This window comes from Leucopleurus acutus (genome assembly GCF_964270905.1).
Source record: "Leucopleurus acutus genome assembly, chromosome: 10".
Taxonomy (NCBI): domain Eukaryota; kingdom Metazoa; phylum Chordata; class Mammalia; order Artiodactyla; family Delphinidae; genus Leucopleurus; species Leucopleurus acutus.
The window spans coordinates 31,809,534-31,830,836 of record NC_139153.1 but is presented as its reverse complement, the minus strand read 5'-3'; the positions used below and the strand labels follow the sequence as shown (position 1 = coordinate 31,830,836).

At 47.1% G+C, this 21,303-nt stretch overlaps 1 protein-coding gene across 2 annotated transcripts in view; it reads left to right on the top strand.

The window, feature by feature from the left end:
• Positions 1-21,303, top strand: part of FLNB (filamin B) — a 138,494-nt gene that overhangs the window by 37,692 nt on the left and 79,499 nt on the right. For both annotated transcript variants that reach the window (XM_082848666.1, XM_082848665.1), the window contains exons 2-3: positions 18,341-18,589; positions 20,842-20,939. In XM_082848666.1, the coding sequence (XP_082704792.1) occupies positions 18,341-18,589; positions 20,842-20,939 (347 nt within the window). The remainder of the gene's footprint in view (positions 1-18,340; positions 18,590-20,841; positions 20,940-21,303) is intronic.

Below are 21,303 nucleotides of genomic sequence, written 5' to 3'. Positions count from 1 at the left end.
CTCACTACAACAGTAGATTTGAATAGTTCCAACAGAGACCTTATGGCCAGGAAAACCTAAAATATTTACTGTCTGGCCCTATACAGAAAAAGTTTGCTAATCCCTGCTATAGACCCTGGGGAACAATGGAAGATGTCAAGGCTGAAAGTAAGGTAGATGATTATATTTATGGCCCTAAGAGGATAACTCGGGTGGTGGTAGGTGGGCCAGATTGGTGGGGAGACCCATTCACAGTGACCTCCAAGGGTTCTCATGAGAGATGATTGAGGCCTTGCCCTGGCAGGTATGGTTCCACCCATCTGTGGTCCATTTAACAAAACGCCCATCAGTGAAGCCCTTCAACTTCTTGGTTCTAAAAATTATTAATTGGAGCCAGGGTTCTTGACTTAGTGTGTCTTAGACCCCTTTGCTCTCTGAAGACTGCACTGTTTCTTTATGCATAAAATAATATACATGGGGTTACAAAGGCAACGAGTTATATTGAAATACAGTTATCAGAAATAAATTTTTGGATATATCAATGGTAATAAATGCACATCTGTATTAAAATGTTTAGTAACAAAATCTAGCAGCAAGTCTAATAGCTACCATAATTTTGACGTAGTGATGAGTTTAGAGGATATTTTGAGATATTGCTGACACTGTAATATGATGGGAAAAGATTTTGTTGGTGACAAAACCACAGGTGTTGCTAATACACCTGTGTTTTATGGTCTCCATTCATAATGGAAAGATTTGCTACATTTTAGTCAGAGGTTACTGCAAACAAAGATTAAACTTTTTCCCCTTATCCAGTTCATAACCTCCCCCCAACCCCGGCCGCCCCATCCTCCCCTGCAAGAGTCCCTGACTTAGGCCATCGGTCATGGGAAGCTGTAGGGCAGTTGAGGATGGTGGCTTGTCTTGCTAAATGTCTTGGACATTTAGCTTCATCGTAGATCATAGGAGAAGTTCCACTTTTCTCTACTTTGTGAGATATTCTTTATAGATATCATAAATCATGATGCCAAAGGGGAAGGGAATGTGTCACAGGAGGCTGAATCTTGAACAGCATTGGCTAAGAAAGCTACAGAGTGAAAGGTGGGAGAGGAGGGCGTTCCGAGTAGAGGGAGCAGCCTGTGCAAAGACCTGGAAGGATGTGCAGGTGGGTGGGTGCTCCCTCTGGAGCAGAGGAGAGGGCGCGTGGAGGCGAGGGATGAGGGCAAGTGGGGAGACAGGCAGGGACCCACCGCAAGGGGCCTTGGGACCCTGCTGAGGGGTTTGGACTTTGGAATTGCTGGAATATTTTAAGACTTTCGGCCCTGAGCCTATCATATCAAATACAGTAAAACACACCCATCTCTCACTTTACAAAAAGAATGTATTTGTGTGTATTGCTACATAATAATTTGAAACTTTTTAAAAAATAGTTTTCCCTTTGTTTATATTTGTGTTTTGTTATATTATTTGGCTGTGACTGTTCCTTTATTTTACTGTTGACTGATTCCTCTGCCGTCATGATGCCTATTTGGGAATTCTTGGGATGTGAGAAAACTAACCTGTAAGTCATTTTAAAAATGTAATGAAATTTAGGACTTTGCTGGCAGTCCAGTGGTTAAGACTCTACATTTCCACTGCATGGGGCATGAGTTTGATCCCTGGTCGGAGAACCAAGATCTCGCATGCCACGTGGTACGGCCAAAAAAAAAAGGAATGAAATTTCTGTGAATATCAAAGTTAGCCATTAATAAAGAAGATATAATGTTAAACGCAGGAACTTAATAAAACATTTATTAACTTCAATTTCTTTTGATTTTCTTATTTTGGGGGACCAATTTCCCCATCTGCCCCTACCCAGCTGTCAAATTGTTTTGTAGGTCCCTGAGAAGGAGCTGTGCCTGAGGGGTATGAGGCAGCCCTGCTGGGGCTAGTGGGAAAATTTGGGTAGAGCTTTGATCTGTGTGCTTAGATTGAGTAGGCAGTCAAGTGGGCCTGACATTAGCTGATGGCTCCTGGGCTGGGGATCCATTCAGAGGTGGCCAGCAGGATTTGGGGAGAGGTGGGATTTGGTAAAGGAGGGTGGTCAGGGGAGTCTAATTGGGTTTGGTAATTGGTCATTTATTTGGTAGATTTGTTGATCAGTGGTTGTCTGGTTCAGTTGGCTGGTTGGTTGTTGATCGGTTGGTTTATTAATGAGTGGGTGGTTGTTGGTTAGATAGTGGATGGTAGTAGTGTCTTACTTCCCCCTCCCCCCTTTCCTTGTCTTCTTTTTCCTATGTGACAAGCATCATACTAGGTACCAGGATCACACTGATGCTGCAGACAGAGCCTGGGCCCCGCCCCTAGGACACTTACATTACAGTTGAGTAAACCTCAGATTTGGATCCAGGACTACACAGAGAGTGGATTTAATTAGCACCCACGCTGTGTGGTTCATTGCTATTATTGTTATGCTTATGAGTATTTCATTCCTAAATAGCACTAGGAATGCTACTTGGGTTTGTTTCAGTTACTACACAAATATTTTTTGCTAACTTTTACTAAGCTCTCCCCTCTCCCCTGCGTAGGCAGTTTAGAGCTAAGTGGCAATTGGGTGGAGGTTCTGGAGGTTTCCCCAGCTCACATAATTTGACATTCCACTTGCCCACATCAGGATGATTCCTCCCTCTTTCTACCAGTGGTCCAAATTGCTGGGTTCTGTCTCTGACTCTTCCCACTTGGCAATGCGTTGTTTGAAGAACATTTTGACATTAGAAGCTCTAAAGCAAACCTAGGGGCTTTCCTGGTGGTGCAGTGGTTAAGAATCCGCCTGCCAATGCAGGGGACACAGGTTCGAGCCCTGGAAGAGCCTACATGCTGCGGAGCAGCTAAGCCCGTGCTCCACAACTACTGAGCTTGTGCTCTAGAGCCCGCAAGCCACTATTACGGATCCCACGTGCCACAACTACTGAAGCCCCTGCGCCGAGAGCCCGTGTTCCTCAACAAGAGAAGCCATTGCAATGAGAAGCCCACGCACCGGAACGAAGAGTAGCCCCCGCTCACTGCAACTAGAGAAAGCCCACACGCAGCAATGAAGACCCAACGCAGCCTGAAATAAATAAATAAAATAAATAAATTTTTAAAAATAAATAAAAAATAAAGCAAACCTAGGAAGGAGGAGGCCGGTTTCAGCCTGGATTCCTCTAAATCATTGCCCGTGTTTAAGAATTACAGTTTTTACAAGAACAGTAAGATATTTCTTAGTGTGGTTTTTAAGTGAGTTGGTAAACACCAGAATTTCATAAACACCGTGGTTAAGGGATGTGCACCCCTTTGAGACTCTCAACTAGAACTGACCTTTGAGAACCTGCTTTATCTACCTTTATCTGTAAAACTGGTTGCTTTCAAGTCTCAAGGTTCTAGTTTCTTAATTACTGCCACTGAAACAGTTGTAGATTAGAGAAAGCCTTAGTAACTTATTTCCTGTTGTCCTTTTGTGTCTCTTGTCTGTCTCCTTCACCCCACACCTACTGGTTTTATAAAACATAATCTCGCAGCCTATGGGAGTGTTCAGGAGAAGTGTTTGTAGAGATCTGAAGGGCAATTTAAGGAAGAATTACCGAAGTGTCCTCTGGAGACTACTAGTGCCCTTTGAGATAGTATTAAAAAAGTCCTCTAGGGGCTTCCTTGGGGGCGCGGTGGATAAGAATCTGCCTGCCAATGCAGGGGACATGGGTTCGAGCCCTGGTCCGGGAAGATACCACATGCCGCGGAGCAACAAAGCCCTTGCGCCACAGCTACTGAGCCTGAGCTCTAGAGCCCGCGAGCCACAACTACTGAAGCCCGCGCGCCTAGAGCCCGCGCTCCTCAACAAGAGAAGCCACCGCAATGAGAAGCCCACACACCACAACAAAGAGTAAGCCCCGCTCTCTGTAGCTAGAGAAAGCCCGTGTGCAGCAATGAAGACCCAACACAGCCAAAAATAAATAAATAAAATAAAAATAAATTAAAAAAAAAGAAAGAAAACTATTAGATAATATCGTGATTCAGGAAAAAAAAAAGGTCTCTAGTCCAGTAAAGCTGGGAAGTACTGTGTGGCACCCTAGTGTTCTCTTGGAGATTGTCAATGTACATCTGCCTATTAAAGGCTCTGAGAAGTCCTGCAGCAGGTTAAAATTGTTCAGTTCCGTTTGTCCCCAGCTTTGACCACAGCAAGCCTTTTGTCTTGGAAAACCAGTTAACATCTAGTGCAGTCTTTTCTAAGATGTGGTACTTGTGGGTACTCAAGATGATATATTAGGTGTTACATAACCTATGTTTAAAAGTTGTCACAGTTATGTTTTCACAAGTAGTTAAAAAAATAGTGCATCATTCATTCATTCATTTGGGTAAGGGAAAAGGGAAAAGTGAGTTGATTTAAGGAAAAAGACTCCTAGTAAATGGCCCAAGTGGTCAGAGGATAGGGCCAGGTTTCTGAGTGTGGGTTGAGGGACAGATACTCCTCAGAGCCAAGTTTAGGCAGAGCTGGTGTTCTTGCTTAGGCAGGAAGTAGCTACTGAACCAAGCACAGGACTCGTTAGATGAACTGGTGAGGAAGACATTTGTCTGTGGGCTGTGTGCCTTCAGCAACGGTGGCAGCTGTGGTTGGGGTGAGGTGTTGGGTATTTAGTGTGTGTCACTTGCTGGCCCTGCACTTGGACACTGTACCTCAGGAATGTTAGGATGTGTTCCCATTTTAGCAGCAAAGCTGACCTGCTATGTGCTTGGTCTGTTTATCTTACTGCCAGGGCCATTTATTATGGGACAGAGTTCAGGGGCACAGTGATAAATCTCTTTTAGGAGGATGATGTAATAACCCTCAGCATTTATTTCCTCCTTGACTTTTGCCCGTTTTGAAAGCCTTTGCAATACCATCACATCCATGTCTGGGTCTCCTTCTCTGCAGCCCCAGTCTGGTCTCCAGGCAGAATGGTCAATGCAGATTCTGGAGTTGGATGGCCTGGATTCAAATTCCAGCTCCACCACTTATCAGCTCTGTAACTCTGGGCTTAACTTATCATCTTATCAGTTTTTCCATCTGGAAAATGGGGCTAACAGTGGTATCTCATAGGCAGTAGTGAGAAGTCAGTCGGGGGGATCGCACTGGGCCGGTCCCAGGTCTTCATGTATAAATAAGAGGCTGGGCCTCTGTATCATGGGAGGAACACTCTCAGGGTACCAGGGAAGGGGACGTGAAGGGATCAGGAAGGTGGGTGGTTGATTTTTTTTTTTTTCTTTTGGTTGGCTTGAAAGACATGCCCAAAGGCAACCAGATGACTCCCTCTTCGTCAACATCTTCCACTCCTCTAGAGGGCCAGCTGTTTGGAAGTGGCAGAGGCCATCTGAGGCAGGGAGCTTGCTTGTCTGGGATGGGTGTATCTCGCTGAGGATGGGAATGTGTTTGAATGGCCACGGTGTGAAAGATGAGCAGAGGAAATCACCACAAAGACAGCCATACACGCCTGAAAAGCCTCACGTATTTGTTGATGGGTATCATGGCCCATTGTGAAGATCACATGTGGTGTAAAAAGATGAGGAACTGGCTCCCTCCTGCTTCCCCCACCCCTATTCCCTGCTCCTCTACCCAGAAGCAATTGCACTATTGGTGAACAATTTATCTCTTCAAGAGATCTTCCATGCATATTTGAGCCCAATTATGTCATTACCCTGGCCACTCCTTTACTCCAATTCCAACCTTTCATCATTTGATAAAATTTGTCAATTTTCTCACATCAGTGCCTATAGATCCTGACAAGCAATTTTGTCCAAATGAAGAGTTATTTAACATATACATTACTATGCTTCTTCCTTTTGGGGAATGTTTGTCAAAATTTATTATAAAAGCAAGGTGTATAGTTTAAATTAAAAAAAATTCAAACAACACAGGAGCATGCATGTAACAACAACAACAAAAAGAAAGCCCATCTTTGCCATCAGCCCGAGTCTTTGCTAGAGAGAGCCAACGGGCACAGTTTGTTGTGCGTGCTTCCAGATCTTGCTTTTCAGACGCAGAGTCATGCCTTGTCACAAACAGTATTGCATGAACAATGCTTTTCTACAAATCGTCCTGTTCCCTTAATATATCATGGAGGCCTGTCTCTGCTGGAGCCCACGTATCTTTCTTATTCTTTTCACAGCAGCCTGTTATTCTCTAGCATGGATGTTCTGTAACGTTTATTTAACCAGTTATTTGTGGGAAGGCATTTAAATTGTTTTCAGTCCCCTCCCCCCCATTATATGATAATAATGAACTGCTTTAACGGTTAAAGGTCACTGTAATACCCAAACCCCTCTTCCTCCCCCCATTAGAAAAAGGAATCACGTTAGGGAACTTTCTTGAATACTTTGTGCTTCAAACTGAATTTTTTGACCTTGCATTTAATTTTCTGTCAGCAGTGGCCCAGCCTGGCCCCTGCAGACTTCTCAGGAATCTGCTGGAGAAGTCGGGGTGGCCTGCAGATTTTAGCAAGCTGCCAGTTCATTCAGCAGCTCGCTGAGCAAAAGAACATCTTGATTCTATCAGGCTTAATCCCGGGTCCCTGATGGGCTGGCTCTTGTGGTCATTAGCAAATGGAATGCTGAGTTAGAAGGCTGAGTTCTGGGGTACTCGGCTCTGAGCAGTCTTGAATCAGAGTTGAATGGCGTTGAACCTTTCACAGTGCTAACGGGGCACCGTGAAGTCCCCACATGGGTGTGTGTCTGTAATATTACAGTGACATCATGGTAGTTGTAATAGTCCTTGCTGAAGTGGTGGCACCCTCGTCAGGCAGAATGCTACCTGCTTGACTACATTATCTCGCAATGTTTCAGTGAGGTGAGTCTAGTTATAATGCTTAGCTTACAGATGCGTCAGAGCAGGGCAGTGACCCACCCCAGTCCCACGGCCAGTTCATGGCTGCGCTTGGGAGGGGAACCAGGCTCACTGAGTGACTTAGTGTCCCTGACCTCTGGGTTACTTGGCTACCAGTTATTTCAGCAAGTGAGCTCCCCTTTGTTTGAGTAGGTTCAGTCCTGCCCCCCCGAGCCCATGTTCTTTACACGGGGTGGGGTTGGTGGTGTGGAATTAATTTACAAGAAGGAGCCCGACGTTTGGGCTCTGTTGTGGTCGGGTAGCACGTGTGTCCGGAGGCCTCCTCATATAATCGTGGTTTGAAGGTCCAAATTCAGGGGTACAAATTTGAGCCTTCAACTGAGCTAAAGACCTCGTACAGAGAGGAACTGTCGGGAAAATGGCAATATAGGTAAAGCGGAGACCGTGCCCCAGTATCTATCCCTTGAGAATTTCCTTTTCTCCAACCTCCTCCTCTTGCTGTTGGTAATGGTGAGAGCCAGCAGTTATAAATTATTTGGAATTTCTCTCAGCTTGGTTCCCATTCAAGACTTTAAATTGGGAGTTTTGTTCCTTTTATGACTTCACAATCTTTGGGCAGCCTGCCATTTCTATAACAGGCTCATATGACTTGTAACATGAGGTGAGGTACCGGGGGGAAAAATGCAAACTGATTTCTCCCCTTTCAGACTGAGGAAGTCACCTTGATCTGATTTTTGTAACAAGGCTCAACTTTTACAAGTTTGCGGTAGAAGGATGAATACCTATCCTATTCATCATCGTTATTATTTTTTAACTTTTATTCTTAATTATAAAAGGAAAAAAGAACCCTCAAGGGACATAGCCTAGCATGAGAGACAAAAGGCATAAAGTTGTGTGTTTTTTTCCTTCTCTTTCTTTAAGCGATCTTCAGTGTCTTGCCTTGTGGGATAATGCCGGTTTACATTATAATAATGCTGTATCTCTTTGTGGAATATTTTAAAGCCAATTTAGCTTATTTTCTTACTTGAAACTGTAATTTGTATTAGGCACAGGGCCTGGCACCCAGTAGGCAGCTAGGAAGTTATTTGTTGGATGCAAGAACAGATGAATAAAGTGAGCTTTCAAGTACGTGAATGTCCTAATTTCTGTTTTCCAGGGAAAACACATGTTAATAGGTTTGGGTGAATAAGAGCAGAGCTGGGTCTTCTCCCATCTTCCTCAGTTTCCCCTGCCGAGCAGCGGTACACGCAAGGAGGACCTCCCAGATGCAGGGCCAGGGCGGTGATCTTTAGAATCCCCAGCTCCTAGGGTGCAGTAGAGGCTGAGCAAGTCATGGTTGAGACAAAGGAGACTAAAGGAGACGAAAATGATCCAGCTCTGACTCCCGCTTGTACCTCCCAGGTCTTGTGCTGTCACTTTCCATGCTGTCCATTTACCGTGTTTTTCTCCTAGAACCATGGCCGTTTAGGGATCCTGGGAATGACTGGGGCCGTTAGAAGTGCAGAAGCCCTGTCGGGTTCCCCTCCCATACACAGATGCTTACTGGCCGTGTTGCCCGGGGGTGGGTCCTGTCCCTGTGCACAGTCTCCTCATCTGTAAAATGTGAGTCGTAACTACTTGCCTCGTGGAGCTGCCATGACGTAGTGAGTATTCAGAAAAGTAGGGAGGATAAGAGTTTGGGCTCTGGCAACAGCGAGAACTGGGTTTAAATCTAGGCTCCCCTATGTCACTTTTGGCAGATGCCTTCACCTCTGTGAGCCTCTGTTTTCTCATCTGTAAAATGGGACTAACCACAAAAGCCATCCTTATAGGCTTGCTGTGAGGGTTGCATGCAGTGATGCATGTGACCCAGAGGAGAGGCCTGGAAGAAAGAGCTGCTGTCGTATTTTGGCTGCTGTTGATGTCAGGAGAGGAGGTGCTTAGGAGTCTTTCCCAGTCGTGGTTCCTCCTGCCCTTACTCCTTTCCTTGTGGGCTTCCCAGTGGGCTGTGCATGTGTGCACAGCATGGACAGTGAGCTGTGTTTCAGATGGGGTGGCCTCGCCACATGACAGACTGAGCTGGAGTTAAAAGGTGACGAGGCCCTCCATTCACAGCCAGCGTTTATTATTTCAGCTGGACATGTTCTCAGAGCGTTGTGGCTCGAAGCTGTGAGTGAGGGACAGACGCCTCCATGCTGAGGCCTCGGGAGCTCGTGCTGGGGTTTACCCGCACCTCCCAGTGGCTGGACTCTGGGCTCCTTGACTCACAGGTCAAGCTCCGGAATCCCTGGGGCCCTTGGCCTGCTGGTCGCCCAGGAGAACCGTGAGGCAGCAATGCAACCAGTTAGTGCAGGGACCTGCAGCTTTGGGGTCAAAAAAACTAGTTTAGATACATTTTGGTGCACCTTTCTTTTTTCCTTCTATTATTTAATTAATTAACTAATTAATTAATTACTTTTTGGCTTCACTGGGTCTTCGTTGCTGCGCTGGGTCTTTGTTGCTGTGCGTGGGCTTTCTCTAGTTGTGGTGAGCGGGGGCTACTCTTCATTGCGGTGCGCGGGCTTCTCGTTGCGGTGGCTTCTCTTTGTTGCGGAGCACGGGCTCTAGGTGTCCAGGCTCCAGTAGTTGTGGCTCGCAGGCTCTAGAGCACAGGCTCAGTAGTTGTGGCGCACGGGCTTAGTTGCTCCGCGGCATGTGGGATCTTCCCAGACCAGAGATAGAACCCGTGTCCCCTGCATTGGCAGGCGTATTCTCAACCACTGCGCCACCAGGGAAGTCCCTCTTTTTTCCTTCTTTCTTTAACCTATCTAACAAGGTTAGATTCCTTTTTCTAACTTTTCAGGGATTTCCCACTAATAGTAAGTGGGAAGAGACTATTTCCTAGGCCCTTTATTATACTCGTCTCATTTAGTTCAGCGGACTTCGTTGTTGGATATAAAGGAATTCTCAAAAGTGGTAACTTTTCAAAAGTGGCATTGAAAAGAAAGCCTACTGGGTGATGCAAATGCAACTTTTTGGCCACACTGTGCAGCTTGTGGGATCTTAGTTCCCCAACAAGGGATCCAACTTGCCCACCTCCCCCCAACACACACACACACACACACACACACACAGTGGAAGCGTGGAGTCTTAACCACTGGATTGCCAGGGAATTCCCATAAACGCAACTTTTAAATAAAGGATACCTCTTAACCAGAAAGTAGGTGTTTGGGATAAATTACGAAACAGGGCACCATCACAGTATCTATGGTCTGAAAGTCCACCAAAATCTCTGTACCAAAATAAAAATAAGATATTTATGAAATAATTTGTTCTAATTATTCTTGGCAGAAGTCCGGCAAATGAGAGAGAACAGAAGCAATAGCTGGCAAAGCAAAAAATTTGAAATCTGGGGTTATGCATAAGTAACGTGTTATGGACCTATAAATGAAATCTCAAATCAGGGATTTGGGAATGCTTACTCCATTCTCTTGCAAAGAAATCCTAGCCACCATTCCTCAAGCTGTGCCCAGGGCAGGCATTGCTAATCTGCACAGTAATTTGAGCCTCTCTATTCCCCCTTCCTTGTTTATGGCAGGCATTGGTAATCCATTTCAGCAGTCTTCCTCACTGAAACAAGACAGGGCCTCAGAAGCTTTCTCAACACAGTGAAAGAGTTTCACCTCATGTGCCAACACCACTTGCCACCCTTGGTCTATTGTATCAACTCTTGAAAAATTACTAACATGAAAAGGCCTTCCAAATGAACTCTCTTAACTGAACCCTGACATAGCAGTATGTAAAATTTGTTAATTCAAACAGTTCTTTTTTCATCCTTGAGTAGTTCATGAGCAAGGAAAAGAATCGGAAATCCAGCTGACCCCAGTGCCCCGATCCACCCTTATTTCATTGTGGTCTGTATTTTATCTTACTGACAGAAATAAGAATAAGCCCATGTGATTTAAGGTCTTCAAGGCCCAGAACATCCTCTTATTACGGCTAAACTGGCGTAACGAAGAGATTTTTAGAAAAATACAGTGGCTTTTTTCAGGCTTTAGGTTGGCGGGGCACCCTATGCTGGGACCCAGGTTCCTTCCATCACCTTGCCTGGCCTCTTTTGGGACACGTCACAGCTCAGTGACTGCAGTGCCAGGTGCTCTGGCTGGCTGTTGTGGGGAGAGTGCTCAGAGGAGGCCCACCTACTGCCCAAGGCCACGTGGTGGCACATTTCCTTCTGCTGTCCACTGGTGAGGCAACCGCATCACCGAACTGGGGAGACTGCGGGACCGTCTAGCAGGAAGCCACATGCCTGGGAGAAGGGGAGGGAGGGTTTTAGTGGCTAGAGAGTAGACTTTGCCATGGTATCCTTTAGTCATTAGAGGTGTGAGTCACCTGGTTAGAAAAGTCTGTCTTGTCCTCTTTAGCCTTTTGTTGGTTCCAGGCCCTGGAGAGAAGCCTTGAGCCGGAGGGGTAGGGGCAGGGGTATGTGTGGAGAAGTCAGCCTGGCCCCCTTCATCCTGCCAAGGGGTCAAAGTGCACCGTTCATCCTCTGATGTGTGGATGCAAGGACTGTTGCACCCCCAGAAATGTGACTCCCGTCCTGGGCAGCCGACTGAGATGGTCTTCTGCATGACCTCGAGAACAAGTGGCGTCTGGGCTTGTTTCTTTTTTTTTTTTTTTTAAATAAATTTATTTATTTACTTTTGGCTGTGTTGGGTCTTTGCTGCTGCGTGCGGGCTTTCTAGTTGCGGCGAGTGGGGGATACTCTTCATTGCAGTGCACGGGCTTTTCGTTGCGGTGGCTTCTCTTCGTTGTGGAGCACAGGCTCTAGGCGCGCGGGCTTCAGTAGTTGCGGCATGCGGGCTCAGTAGTTGTAGCTTGTGGGCTCTAGAGCGCAGGCTCAGTAGTTGTGGTGCATGGGCTTAGTTGCTCTGCGGCATGTGGGATCTTCCCGGACCAGGGCTCGAACCTGTGTCCCCCTCATTGGTAGGCGGATTCTCAACCACTGCACCACCAGGGAAGCCCCTGGGCTTGGTTTTTGTTTAAATAAAATTTATTTACTTATTTTGGGCTGCATTGGGTCCTCATTGCTGTGCACAGGCTTTCTCTAGGTGCTGCGAGCAGGGGCTACTCTTCGTTGCAGTGCACGGGCTTCTCATTGCAGTGGCTTCTCTTGTTGCAGAGCACGGGCTCTAGGCACGTGAGCTTCAGTAGTTGTGGCACGTGGGCTCCGTAGTTGTGGTACACGGGCTTAGCTGCTCCGCGGCATGTGGGATCTTCCCGGATCAGGGCTCAATCCTGTGTCCCCTGCATTGGCAGGTGGATTCTTAACCACTGCGCCACCAGGGAAGTCCCTGGGCTTGGTTTTGACTGAGAAACCGAGGAAAGTGGTAAACTGTCTCCTTTCAGTTCAGGGTGCCCTCTTGACTGACAATTCAGCCATAGTTTGTTCAGCTTGGGAAAGGAAGCAGGACGGAGGGAAACTGCCAAGCCGACCTGGGATATCAGTGAGCACCGGGCTGCTGTGTGGTGCTGGGCCAGGTGATGTGAGCGCTGCAGTGCGGGGTTACCTTGGGGCAGCTCTGCACGGGACGCTGCAAACAACCGATGCTGACAGGAAGCCCCAGCGCGAACTTGCAGGTCACCACCTGTCACTGCTAAGCTTTCCTTTTACCTTCTGCCTTTGCCTTGTTGTCTCAATGTTGACAGAAGCATGTTGAAGTCACTGGTGGTAAGAATAATAGTAACAATACCAGCATTTAACAAAAACTGACTGAGTGGGGGTCTGAGTGCTGGAGGTGTCTTATCGTACTTAGTCTTCCCAGCAACCCTGTGCTCCTGTTCCAACATTATCCTCGACTTATAGGTGCCCAGGGGTTGGATGGCTTGGCCAGGATCCTACAACCAGTGTGGTGGCGCGGAGCCCATACCTACAGAGCCTACACCTTAAGGGTCTCACCTCCCCCGCCTGCCCTCTGTGCCGCGTGCTGTGTTGCCTGCTGGGGGTGCGGAGGTGGCCACAGTCTGGAGCAGTTTAAACCCTGCCGGAAAGGGCTGTGCGTGTACTTTTTGCATACACTCTACACAGGCAGCACCGCCCCTCATAGAGCACTGGAGCTCAGCAGGCAGGGACGTGTGCCTGTGCCAGCCTGTCCCCCAAACAGCCAGGGGTCCAGGCTGCGCGATCAGCGGGAAGCTCAATGGTCCGTTTCTGCCTTTGCGCAGCTGACACCTTGAGCAGAGGAGGCAGACGTGACAGGTGCTTATTAAAATTTCTTTTTCTGGACGTGCCACTCGGCTTGCGGGATCCGGGATCCTAGTTCCTGGACCGGGGACTGAACCCAGGCTACGGCAGTGAAAGCACCGAGTCCTAACCGCTGGGCCACCAGGGAATTCCCGGTAGGTGATTATTTAAGCGCAGCTGTAGTTACACTGAAAGGAGGGCACACAGCCTCGAAGGGGCACTTAATAGGGGACCTGTTCTAGTTTTGCAGAGTTGGATGCAGAAGAGGCATTAGCTAGCTGGGGAGAGAGTTCTGGGCCAAGTGGGCTGAGGCCAGGAATCAAGGATGAGCCTGTGGCAAGGTGAAGCTTGGAAGTCAAGGAGGGCCAGACCCTTGGCTCACATGGGCTGCTCTTTGTACCATATTCTCTTTCAGGAGGGTCCTGATAAATTATCAGTAGTTTTTTTTTGTTTTTTTTTTTTGCGGTACGTGGGCCTCTCACTGCTGTGGCCTCACCCGTTGCGGAGCACAGCCTCCGGATGCGCAGGCTCAGCGGCCATGGCTCACAGGCCCAGCCGCTCCGTGGCATGTGGGATCTTCCCGGACCGGGGCACGAACCCGTGTCCCCTGCATCGGCAGGCGGACTCTCAACCAGTGCGCCACCAGGGAAGCCCTATCAGTAGTTTTGCTCCTGGGCAGTTCTTTGTTCCTCTCTGGGGGTCTCAGGCCTAACCTCTGGATGAATTGCTTGATTCAGAGAAGTGACATATTGAACATTTTATCCTCCCATTAATTCGCAAGGTAGTTTCTTACCTTTTTGTTTCCTGCTTGCGTACAAACTGGGAATAAAGCTTCTGGGCTTCTGGTTCTAGGAAAGAGTGGCACATAGCAGGTACTCAGATATTAGGTGAATGAGAAAGGGAGGGAAGGGGGTAATTAAGCACCTGCTGTGTGCCAGGCAGTGTGCTTGGCTATTAGAATTTCCTAACCCACCTACTCCTTACAGCAGCCCTGTGAAGGTGGTGACTGTGAATATTCCCATTTGGGAAACAAGGAAAAATGAGGCTCAGTGAGGATGAGCAGGTTGTCAAGTGGCATACCTAGTTGAGCTGCCGGTTTCAGAGTCCGTTCTTGCGACCAGTCTGCCACACTGCCTCTCAGAGGGTAACAGAGTGAGAGGACAGGGAGCAGGGTGTGTGGCAGCCTGTTCCCCAGGCGGCCAAGTCATAGTGCAGAGTATGGCCTTGGTGACTTGTCCCCAAGCACACTGGAAGGTTTCCTGAGACTCCTGCCTCTCCTGGATTCCTACAGCCACATGTTGGCTGCTTCTGACCCAGCAGCCAGCTGCAATATGATCTGCTGTCCTTAGCCAGGAGAGCAAAAATGAGGGATGGTGTCCCCCCAGGCCCCTTCTCCCAGACCCCCAACCCCTGACACCCTGGCAACAGCCAGGAGAGAGGGTTGACCCCGTGAACGGAGTAGGAGCGCTGATGGTTGCCTGGGTCCAGCCCTCCTGGTAAAAGTAGAGAGGTAGAAGATCACCATCTCTCTTACCTGGTGGGGAACTTGTCTACAAAGGAGATGTTTCTAAGATGCTGCTGAAGATTGCCTAAAAGCAGCTGGTTTCCACCCCCATACTTGCACCCATTCCAGAATGCTGCTTAACAGGACTGGGAAACTCATGTGCTGAAATGATGTGAAAACACCCCATCCTACCACTTGTAATAGCTTGAGTTAACTGTCTAGCTATTGGGGTCGGGGGGGAAAGCCATTGCCCTCACTTGTATGCAACTTGGGCTAATTTTAAGTAGTTCCAGAAGGTGTGTGTGGTTGGAGGGCCAGTGTTGTCCAGAGCCAGGACCAGTTACATGGGGATTGTGATTGGTTGAATTTGGGGAGGAGAAGCTTGTGGCCAGATTCCAACCCGCTGACAATCTAAGCAGATTCTAGGAGGTCGGGCAGGCATGGTGGGCGTTGGCTTATTTTATTCCTGAAAGAGGCCCTCAGTAACTCAGGAAGGTGGAATCCTGCCTGAGAGGCTTCCAGCTGACCTGGCCTTTTCCTCCTTCCGCCTCTGCTGCATGTTTACACTTGACATAAACATCACAGGGCACGCTCACGGCTGAAAGTTCTGTAGTCTGCTGTGATGGTTACACATGGACATTGTGATGCTGTGTAGCATTTCATTTTCAAGGCTTGGGGAGCCTCCTACTTCATATGGGTGGGAATGGGGAGGCATTTTGGGCAAGTCGCCATCTTTTTATTGTCCCAAGAGCTTGGTGAAGCATTTGAACTTTCACCTGTCAAAATCACTTTTGGAATGAGGACAGCTTCTTAGAACAGCAGAATGAAAGTATCATTTATCCCAATGAGACCTTAATGGGGGCTTTCCCATTTGGACGCCCACCTTGAATTCATTGGAAACAGAAGTTCTGGGCCTTGTATGTTTCGTGAATTTGGCTCAGACTTTTACTGGGTCATATTTCCCCCAAATCTTTTTGAAAAAGACTCATGTCTCATTCCTTTAAACCAACATGTGTAAGCTGGGTAAAAATAGAGCAAACTGGTTTCACGTTTTGATTTATGGACGAAATCTGCAAGTTTGCCTTCGAAAAGCATTTAAAACATAACTCGGGGAAGTTTGAGCTTTGCAGACGGATGCCTGTGGCTGGATGAGACTCTGACCTGTTCAGATTCTGCCTGGTGCAAGACCAGACGTGGCCGGGTCCACCCCTTACCCGGATTAGCAATAAGCATACACACGCTCTGCTTCTCCCCCTATCTCCCCTCACCCTTCTGAAGACTGCTCTTCTCCCCTTAGGCTGAATAAAGGAAACTGGCATGGAAAATGGTTTGACGTGGAATTTTTTTTTACCATCGGTAGGTAGTAACTCAGTAATCAATAGCACTTTAAAGACGCACTCGTAACAGGACATCTAATCCTAAAATTTCAGGCACAGTCAAGGACTGTCAGCTGGTCTAGCAGAATGAATTCCTTGGATACCTGTATTCTGTGCAGGGGTTCAGTGTTTCGTGTGCATCACCACTCCTTTGGCCACAGGACCTCAGGAGCAGTGCTGGCTTCATGGTTGCACGACCCGGGCAGCTATACAGAGCCCTGTGCTCAGGGGGGTTCTGTGTGCTTGGTTTAATGCTCTGCTGTTGCCATCTTGAAATTCTTAATACTTTTTGGACAAGGAATCCTGTATTTTCATTTGTCACTGGGCCCCGTGAGTTATGCAGACAGTCCTGCTTAATAGTTAGTTATACAGTTCATTATGTAGAAAATCCCTGGGCACCTTAACTTTGAATGAGGATTGCTCGAAGTTAGTGTGTCTGACCAACCAGTTCGTGATAATCTTTATGCTATCCAGTTTTACGTGATCAAGTTTTGTTATGACTGACCTGCAACTGTGAAATTACCTTTGATTTCTGTGGGTTTGGGTGTGAGCTTTTAGGAGGGTTTTTTTTTCTTATAAGAGGACATAACAATAAACAGGTTGATTTAAAAAAAAGCCCCACCCTTTCAGTATTGAATGGCATGCCATTTACTCCTTAACAGCATGTGAGTTTATTTTTCATGTGGTTGTAGCTGGGTTTCATTAAGTGCAATTTTGACGTGTGTTTAACCAACATTCAGGTGGCTTGCGGTGGGTGGGTGGGAGGGGGAGGGACAGGGCGTGGGGAGCTGCAAGATGAAGAAGGCTTAGTTACTCCCCGTCAGGAGCTCGCATCCCTGGAGTGGGGGTGGGGGGGAGGCTGAGGAATGAATGGTTGTTGTCATGAGAGGACCCTGGTGTGGTTACACAGAGGCTGGTGGGAGTGAAGTGCACTATCTGTTAGATCTGGCCCTTGAATGATTATCTGGGGTTTGTCCTGCAGGAGGATGGGGTGAAGGGCCTTGTCATCATAGGGAATACAGAAGAGGTGGAGAAGTCCAGGGGGTTCACAGCAAGATGTGCTCCAGGAGTGAGGAGTCTGGAATGTGAAATGTGGTGGGTGGCGGTGACAAGGGTGGAAAAGCAGGCCGGGTGGAGGTTGTGTAGGTCTCTCAAGGTGCTACATGTCTAGAGAGTTTAACCCTGGGCAGCAGGGACCATTGGTGAATGGGGAAGCACAGGGATACCTGACTAGAAGGATGGTTCTCAGGTTATGTGAACAATGATGGAGCTTCATGGCTGTTGAGGAAGCAGAGAGGGGAGGAGGGGCCACGTACTTTGGGGGAGAGTGTAGAAAAGGATTTGCCAAGAGGTAGGGAGAGAATTGTTGTGGGAACTGCTCCAGGGCTTTGGAGGAGGAGTCTAAGATGATTCGGACATTTTCACCTTGGGGTCCTGGCAGAATGGGGGGTTGTAACAAAGGTTGTTTAGGGTGTAGGAAATGGAGAGACAGGCAGAAAGACAGATATCTTGGAGATAATGTTTGAAGTTTGATGGGTGTAGATGGAGATTGGAAAAAGGACAGAGAGCCACAGGGAAGCCAAGGGGAGTAGGAAGTAGAAACCAGTGGCAGTGAGAGTTCCAGAAGGGGCTGGCCAGTGGCAGGGCATGTCCTGTTAAGCTGGGGGATGACTAGAAAAGGGGCCATGCCTTTGGCCAGTCACTTATCCTCCTGGCAACACTTTGCCCAATTAGATTAGCTTAACTGTTCGTTAAGCTAACTAACAGTCTTCTTTTATGAATGACTAACTTGTCAGAGAAATGAGATGAAAATGATTGATAACACCCAGTATTTGTGAGATCTGAGGGAAAATGACCTCTTAAACATGTAGATGGGGGTGTAAACAGAAACAACTTTTTATAGGGAAAAGATATCTAGGACATAGTGATTAGTGAAAAGAAAGATTTCAAGACTGATCATATAGTATAATATAAATTATATTATAGTATAATATACTATAATTTATAGTATAATATAAATTCCGGCAGCAAACGCATACACATGTGTGCACACGATCTTGTAGACAGTATACTGCCAGGTTAACAGGTGGTTATCTCTGGAATGCAGCCACCTCTTGTTACTGTCTATATTTCTGAAATGATTTCTTGAAATTAAAAAAAAAACTCTTATTATGGAAAATTTCAAATGCATGTAAAAATAGAGACAGTGGAATAATGCGTTTTCATGGACTTATAATCCAATGACACTGGTTAACAACGTTTTGGAATCTTATTTCATCTCTTCGCATCCTTAAGTATTTTGAAGCAAATGCCAGCATTGCATCCCTTCACTCTCATATAGCTCAGTGTGGTTCTCTAACTGTTGAGGACTCCATTTACTTTCTTACAAAGAATGTGATTCATACCTGTGCAAACCAGAGGCTTGACCAGGCCTGTGTCTCTCTGCTCAGACAGCAAAGCCATCGTGGATGGGAACCTGAAGCTCATCTTGGGCCTGGTGTGGACGCTGATCCTCCACTACTCCATCTCCATGCCTGTGTGGGAGGATGAAGGGGACGACGATGCCAAGAAGCAGACGCCAAAGCAGAGGCTGCTGGGGTGGATTCAGAACAAGATCCCCTACTTGCCCATCACCAACTTTAACCAGAACTGGCAAGATGGCAAAGCCCTGGGAGCCCTGGTAGACAGCTGTGCTCCAGGTAAGTGCCAATGGCTGCCTGAGCCATCCCTTCCGGAGGGGTGGGGTATGTGGACCCCTAAACCTCTTGGTTTTTGGTGGGAAAGCTAGGTTTGCTGTGATTGGTCTATTTCTCCTGGTTTTTAGCCCATTGTAAGATAACTAAAGGAACTAAAAATGGCTCCATTTGCCTTTCTGATGGCAGGTCTTATAGGTCTATCCATAGACTTGTTGAATTATTTACGCAAATTCTGAATGAATTTGCCTTCATGCTCGGAGCAGAACTTGAGTTCGGCTTCCAGACCCCAAGTCCTGCTTCTTCTCCCTCTTTCCACAGTTGGTGCCTAGTTTCCCATTGGCTTTAACATGTGCCCTATTAGGTGGTTTGGCATGAAAATCTAAAAACTTATATTGAGTGGAAAGTACCCGTCTTTGTCAACCACTGGGTTGACTATATATGGCTTTCTCTGACCTTTTCTTTCTGCATTGCTGTGAAATAGTGCTTGGTAAGGATCCAGTTGGAGTCTTTTCCACCCTTGATGGGCTCCTCCTTTCTGAGTGGTTGAATGTACACCAAGGTAGTAATTATCCTCACTGGAGGGTTTAGATTGATGGGTAGAGTTTGCTGATACACTCTCAATAGAAAAACCAGAGCCTGTGTTTATGTGCACGTCCAAACTTGTTTTTAATAAAAAATCTGCCCAAATAATCATATTTTCCATTTACTGATTGCTCTGTATATGCTGAGCACGTTGGTATTAAGTAAGCTAGTCGTTCTCAACACGCTCAACTAGCTGGTGTCAACTGGATAGGGAAGGAGGGCTGGCCCTAGGCCCCAGTCTTCCTTGAGAGCCTGTAAGCTGGTGTCATCCAGAAGTAACTCAAAGCTCAGCATTAGTTCATTTCCCAGGGCCCTCTTTCTTGCTTCCATGCAAAGACACATTTTAGGGTGCCTCTTTCCAGTTTAAACCTGGGGATTTTTACTCCAGCCCTATACTTCTTGTGGTAACAAAGGTTTTTGAGATAATTCTAGGTTTAGGCCTTAGAGCAAGTGAATGTTGTAAGTACACAGGATGTTCGTTCAGTCTTCTAGGTACATCCAGGATTGGGATTGTGATCTTGTAACTTATAATACGAAATATATGTTTGGTCTTTGTCCCCTTTCCTGGCACAGAGCTCCTAAAACCCTTGGAATTTACTAAGCGAAAAGAGCTGTGGTAGTGGTGTCGTTCAGTCATGCCTGAGTTTGTTAATGAGGTGACTTTTGGGATGCCCCAAAGGATGGGGGCTGGATGTCGGGGGAACCAATCAGTGATTAGAGGGTTGGAACTTTCTCCCCTGTCCCCTGACCTCCAGGAAGGGGAAAGGGGATAGAGGTTGAGTCAACCACTAATGGCAGGTGATTGAATCAGTCCAGCCTGTGTAATGAAGCCTCCATAAAAATCCCTGAGCTTCAGGGGTTGGGGAGCTTCCGGCTGGTGAACACGTGGTGGTCCTGGGGTGGTGGTGTGCCTGAAAGGACATGGGAGCTCCTTGCCCCTTCCCCCACCTTGCCCTGTGCATCTCTTCCATTTAGTGAAATCCCCTTATACTAAACCAGTGACCCAGTAAGTGAACTGTTTTCCTGAGATCTGTGAGCCACTCTAGGAAACAATCCAACCTGAGGAGGGGGTGGTAGGAACCTCTGATTAGTAGCTGGTTGGTCAGAAGCCCAGGTGACAAATCTGGACTTGTGATTGGGCTCTGAAGTTGGGGTTGGAGGAGTCTTGTGGGACTGAGCCCTTTAGCCTGTGGGTTCTGATGCTGTTTCCAGGTAGATACTGTCAGAATTAAGTTAAATCATAGGACACACAGCTGATGTCAACCCCACACATTTGGTGACCAGAGCACAGAAGTGTGAGTGTGATGTGTCCAAACAATCTCTGCTGCAAAAAGGTACCAGGCCCAAATGGTTTTACAGGCTTTGTTTGTTCATTTATTTACACCACACCCTTAAGGAATGGATAAATTCCTCTCTGAATGCAAGAAGATAACAGCCTGAAGAAGAAGTCTCAGCTCAAGCAGAATAGTTTCTACCTTGGCATACTCATATCTGTGATACTTTTGGCCCACTCATATCTGTGATACTTTTGGCCCATAAAGCATGCAGTTCACTAAGATTTTTGGAAGAAACTGTTCTCTCAAGAGACTGAGTGAGTTTAGTTTAGGCACCTGGTTTCCTTTAACCTCTTCAGTCAGTTAATACTAACAGCATCTTTTGTGTGATGTTAATAGGTCTGTGCCCAGACTGGGAATCCTGGGATCCACGAAAGCCTGTGGATAATGCACGAGAAGCCATGCAGCAGGCAGACGACTGGCTGGGTGTCCCACAGGTATGTGTAGAAGCATGCGTGTCCCACGAAGCTGTTTCCCCTGATGCTCTGTGGATGCCTTTGGGTCTGGCAGGCAGTCTGACCTCCTCAGTGGTCAGCTTTCAATGAGCATTGTCTGTGGCTGTCTCCCATCTTCCTCAGTTTACCCATATTAATAGGTTCTCATTGACTTAGGTGCTTGTAGATCCCCTAAAGATCTTCACTGTCACATGTGACAGATTTTCTAGTATTTTTTTTAATATTTATTTTATTCATTTATTTATTTATTTGGTTGTGCCTGGTCTTGGTTGCAGCAGGCGAGCTCCTTAGTTGTGGCTCACTGGCTCCTCAGTTGTGGCATGTGAACTCTTAGTTGCGGCATGCG